The sequence below is a fragment of the Malus sylvestris genome, chromosome 7, assembly GCF_916048215.2.
Source record: "Malus sylvestris chromosome 7, drMalSylv7.2, whole genome shotgun sequence".
NCBI classification, from domain to species: domain Eukaryota; kingdom Viridiplantae; phylum Streptophyta; class Magnoliopsida; order Rosales; family Rosaceae; genus Malus; species Malus sylvestris.
The window spans coordinates 12,627,404-12,632,915 of NC_062266.1; the positions used below are offsets into that span (position 1 = coordinate 12,627,404).

The 5,512-nt window shown below is 37.8% G+C and overlaps 1 protein-coding gene across 1 annotated transcript; it reads right to left on the bottom strand.

Annotated features, from left to right (window-relative positions):
* Positions 1-691: 691 nt before the first annotated feature.
* LOC126629909 (disease resistance protein RUN1-like) lies at positions 692-5,182 on the bottom strand. Its single transcript, XM_050300062.1, has 6 exons — positions 4,570-5,182; positions 3,316-4,414; positions 2,913-3,209; positions 1,968-2,795; positions 1,109-1,709; positions 692-927 (listed from the first exon to the last, which is right to left on the bottom strand). Exons 1-6 carry the CDS (start codon positions 5,067-5,069, stop codon positions 734-736), a joined length of 3,519 nt encoding a protein of 1,172 aa, XP_050156019.1. The 5' UTR covers positions 5,070-5,182; the 3' UTR covers positions 692-733.
* Between the last annotated feature and the right edge of the window lie 330 nt (positions 5,183-5,512).

Sequence of the window (5,512 nt, forward strand, 5' to 3'; positions counted from 1 at the left end):
CACCACCTAAAATTGCGATAAAATTAAATAACGGGCAAATTTAAATATGCAGAATAGAGCGGGCGATTATACCGCTCCACTTAAAATTTGCAGTAAAATTAGATCTGCAGTCCAAGATAGGCGATAGAACCGCACAATCTTGGATTGCATAAATAATCAGTGGGTTAGTAGTCAATATCTAAACCAAACAAGAAATCAAGAATATAAGTGAATGTTAGTTGAAGAACTAGAAGTAAACATGGTGCAAATAGTTCTTCGCGAGGGTATACCCAGCAATTGAGGGAGAGGAAGAAGAAGAACAGTAAAAACCTTAGAGGAAACATTTTTTTTTTTCTTTCGGTGAAAGGAAATGAGAAATGATTAGAGAGTCGTGCTGATAACGTGTTATAAATAGGCAAAATTTATAGAGAGATAACCTTTACTCGGTGAAGGAACGAAGCAGTTGCAGAGTAATATACCGACACAAGCTGTTGCAGAAGAAGTAATGTATATTATTGCTATTAGATATATTTCTCTTTTCTTTCTTCTTCTCATTCACTCTTTTGCACAAATAAAGTGCTCTATTTATAGAGCCATTTCAATGGAAAATTACAAAACATTACTATTTAGCTTGTGAGTATATAGTACACACATGTGATACTTTACTATACACATTACTATACATGTGGGCAAACATACCCATTATTTACAACAGATAAAGTAATTTGATTGTGTCAAGTACAACAAATGTCTTTCATGACTGAGAGAGAGGAAAGCGAGAGAATACTAAAGAAACGAAGAGAAAGAAGACAGCGGTGAATATAACGAAAATCTTGCAGCCTCTTCGACCGCCGCTATTGCTTGCTCTCTCTGCTTCTGCCAATGCCTCTGCTGCTGCAACTGCAATCGCAAGCGGCTTATCGCCCACCTGCTGCCCTTCTTCTTGGTCTAGACAAAACACAAATACCAGACAGTCCAAGAGATCAATACAGCAAGTTCTTAAAAAATGCAAGTGGATATGGACTTACATGTGTACTCTAAGATTGATATATATCGTATTTTAAAGCACTAACAAGAACAATGCCGGATGAGAAAGTGAGAGTACGAACAATTTTGCTAAACAACATACCATTCTCTTGATTAGAGTCTCCAAAGATGCCGCGGAACCAATCTTCCTTTTGCCAACTAAAAACATAATCTTTATCTTTCACCATGGGTCCACCCCACAGGAAGTACGTTCCTGGAACAAATTCTTCCAAATCCTTATAAAAGGAATGGCAAGGGTCTATGTTGTAGTCTTGGGTGCTCATGATCTCGACTTCTCGCTCGTGCACAAGTTGGATGCCGCACTCTTTCACTAGAAATGGAGGACGTGTAAATACGGAAACAGTCACTTCATCGCCACATTCTAATCGATTCCCCAACTTCCAGTGGCTTAACCATGTCATGTCGTTTCCATCATCTGGAATGCCGTAGCAGGAGGGGCCATAGATCCACTTAAGGTCCTTGCTTTGGTTACTTATTTTGATCATTACTGGATTAGGCATACTAGAAAAATGATACACACCAGAATTTGCATAGACGGAGAAGATATTCAAGCCTTGGATCTTGAGATTAGGAAGTGAAGGCAAAGTAAAAGATATTGAGGACCCTTTACTTGTATGACTGAACCGGCCTGGAACCTCGTTTCCAGGAAGAAATGTGCTGAATATACCATATTCATACAATCCCTATGCCAAATAGCAGACAGTAATTAGGCAGCTGAACTTGCTAGGCCATAGTCGAAGTTGTTGTTTTACCAAAATTTAGTTCTTCCCAACTTTTCTTTCTCTAGCTTACATGTCGCATGATAATGCACAAACCATCATTGCGTTAAATACCAGTAGTGTGAGCATGTCATGCAAATTTGGAAAAACAATTGGGGTTACATATAGCATTCTTGAGAGAGAGAGAGAGAGAGAGAGAGAGAGAGAGAGAGAGAGAAGCACCTCAATGGGACGGATCATGCCATTCCGATATAGCATATCTGGGATGAACATCCTGATGGCTTTCATGGATTCCAAGTTGCACAATCCCAAAAGTTTGATCATTTCTACATCAACTCTTTCAATGGGTTCTAACTTATACCAGTACTCAACCTCAGCAAGTTTAAAGTTGTAACCATGCATAAACCTCTCCGGGATGCACGAAATTGTTTGAAATGTTATTTTTTCCAAGGATTCAGAATGGACAGTAACTAATTCTGCAACTCTCGGTAGTCCCACAAGCGATTTGAGCTTCGAACACTGGGAAAATGCAAGGTGATCGAGCCCCGTAAGGCCTCTGATGCAATCTGGTAGGTTACAAATTGGATTGCTACTTAGATCCAATCTCTGCAAGGAGGGTAAGTTACCAAAATCCCTTGGAAAAGCATCATCAGAAAGATTGCATTCCGTTAAACTTAAAACCACTAAGGTGCAGGGTAAAGTGGTAGTGTGTAATCTAATAATTGGAATTTGATCTCCTAGAAACACTTTTAGAGATTCCATCTTTCCTATTTCCATGGAAAAATCAATAAGACTTAAACAACCAGATACAATAAGCGTTTCCAGTGACTTAAGCATAGAAATGCTCTTCGGAAGCTTCGTAATATTTCTGCAATCTTTCATATTCAAGTAAACAAGCTTCTCTAGATTTCCAATGGATTCATGGACATAAACCAAACTTACACAATCTTCAAGACTAAATCTTTCTAGATTGGGGACCGATGAGAAGTCAGGGGTTTCAATGAGATCATGGGAATGGATGAGATCAAGGATCTTTAATGCTGGAAGATACTGTAAAACGACAAAATGCAAGAAAGCATGGGGTTAATATTTGATGTTAAAAAAACATGGAGTTAATATGGATTCCCTAGATTCCCTACAACAGAAGAACAAACAATAGTTCAATACCTTTGTTCCCTTCCATATTTGTCTTAAGCTGCTGTAGTGCATTTCAAGAACAACCAAGCTCTCTAAAAGAAGATCACTAGGTATAGAGTCCAAGGGGAATTTAAGCCAATACAACCATCTCAATCCATTAGGAAATTCTTCATAGCATCCATTAAGTTGTACATAACTAAGCTGGAGCAATCTCAACTTGACCATCCTTTTAAATGCCTTGGTTTCCAAGACAACCATATTCGATTTTCTTGAAGGGTGGTCTACAAGATGCATGTTCAGGGCAAGACCTTCAATTTTTTTTGAACCCTAATACAAAATAAGAAAGAAAAACAAAAGAATTTGGATTAGTAACACACACTTATACACAAAAAGAGGAAAAAATCATGCATAATTATAAAAGGAAACTTCTTACATTCTTTTCTCTCAAGACATTGAGAGAATCGTTATGATTCCATAATCTGCTACGTTTCTCAAGCTCTTTCGATTCTTGGCGAACAATTTCTCTTCCCATGTCCCGAATCATTTGATGCATCTTCACTTTATTATATTCATCAACTGTTACCAAACATCGGTCACTGAGATTTTGAATGCCAACAGTTGTAAAGAAGCCGCATCCATCTAGTATTTTGACAATGACATCCTTATCCTTTCCAATAAAGAAACATGCAATGTGGAGGAATAAATTTTTGTCATGGTCATCTTGTAAAGAATCGTAGCTTATTCTAAGCTTATTCACGATGTCACTATTTGGAATAGCTTCCAATTTCTTCAATGCACTTTCCCATACATCTAAATTTTGCCCTGATAGAGAGGAACCCAAAACTTGAAGAGCTAATGGAAGCCCTCCGCTATTGCTTACCACTCTTTCTGAAAGCTCGATGTAACCATCAATTGGATGGTCTTGTCCAAAAGCATGCCAACTAAAGAGCTCCAATGATTCAACATGATTTAGAGTTTTAACATTATGTACCTTAACAGCCTTCTGAGACTTTAACAACCCTGCACGCCTAGTTGTTATAATGATTTTACTACCTGGATAAAACCAATCTCGCATTCTAAGTATTGCATCTAATTGGCTCGTATGATCTACATCATCAAGAACGAGAAAAACTTTTTTACAGCTAATGACATCTTTAATCTTAATTATTCCCTCGCTTATACTATGTATCTTCACTTCTCTCCCACCCAATATATCATAGAGAAGTTGCATTTGAACTTGTACCAAGCCATTAGGTCTTTCTGAAATTTCCCTGATATTTTCAAGGAAGCTTCTTCCTTCAAATCTTGAAAAATTTGAATTGTAAACAACTTGCGCAATGGTTGTCTTCCCTATTCCACCAATACCACAAATTACAAATATGCCAACATCGGATGATCCATCTTGTAACCATAAAGTAATCTCTTCTACTCGAGAATTGATACCAACCAGGTAAGGGGCAACACTTAATGGTGTGCGACTTAATTTGGCTTCAATCACTTTAACAATTTTCTTGATAAACTGCGCCTCGTGCCTAAAAAATTGCAATCGAAATGACTTCAAATGATTAAATTATAATGTATTGAATAGAAGTAACTTAGTGACAAAGTTAATCCACTAGCTAGCAATAAAAAGATAATCTAATTACTGAAACTTCATAAAAATAGACTAGTTGAAGTGGGAATTTACCCGTCATTTTCATTTTGTAAGACCATCCCTGCTAGATCTGCAACTTCTGCAAGTGCTGCCCTCCATCCATTTACCCTGTCCTTGCTCAAAGATAGATTTTTTTGGTGTCTAGAAAATGCTTTCGCAAAGGTTCCAGTCTGCTTCCTCACCTCCGATGGATCAATGTCATAAAACACTGGTATAACTACATGCTTAGAGGCCTTTTTCCGTTCAAGGATCATCACAAGCTCGTCAAGGCACCACTTGGAAGAAGCGTAGTCTTTCGAAAACACTATGACTGAACTTCGAGAGTGTTGGATTGCTATCGGCAGCTCCGACTTAATATCTTCCCCTCTCTCAAGTTCATCATCATCTCGGAAAGTTCGAAGGCCTGCACTGACAAAGGCTTCATAGAGGTGGTCAGTAAAAGTCTTGCGAGTGTCTTTGCCTCTAAAACTCAAGAACACGTGATAAGTACTAGAATCGGAAGACGAAGCTTCTCGATCTCTAACGACAGCCATGGATGAACTCAGTTCTCTTGCTGGTAATTACTCTGCTGATCATAGAGATAAGGAGATACTAATGTCCTTTCTTGGTCAAGCAAATAAAGATAGTCTACCCCATCGACTTAAAAGCAATTGGAGCAACATGAAGGTACATATGCCCTCTCTTTTTTCACTCAGCCAAGAAAACGAAATTACGTTCCTTCCCATAATGCATGACAGCTTGGTAAAATTGGGGCAACGTGAAAATTCGATAGTGACATAAATTGAAAGATGCCAAACTTTTCTTAATACAAGCGATATAGGGAAGCATAAAATTCAAACTTCGGATATTGAGTGCAAAGAAAAATACTTTTGATTAATTTAGTTACAAGTCTCTTATATATTGAAGATATAAGTAGTACTAGAATTTAGTGGGATTCTTAGTTATTATGGTTGACTTATTGGTTAGCTTAACCTAA

Bases quoted from the DNA above. Each gene is read 5' to 3' on its own strand.
- LOC126629909 (XM_050300062.1), bottom strand. From the start codon at position 5,069: ATGGCTGTCGTTAGAGATCGAGAAGCTTCGTCTTCCGATTCTAGTACT. The intron at 4,415-4,569 runs GTAAATTCCCAC...GCAATTTTTTAG, and splicing joins TTACAAAATGAAAATGACGG to GCACGAGGCGCAGTTTATCA. The intron at 2,796-2,912 runs GTATTGAACTAT...GTCGTTTTACAG, and splicing joins AAATATGGAAGGGAACAAAG to TATCTTCCAGCATTAAAGAT.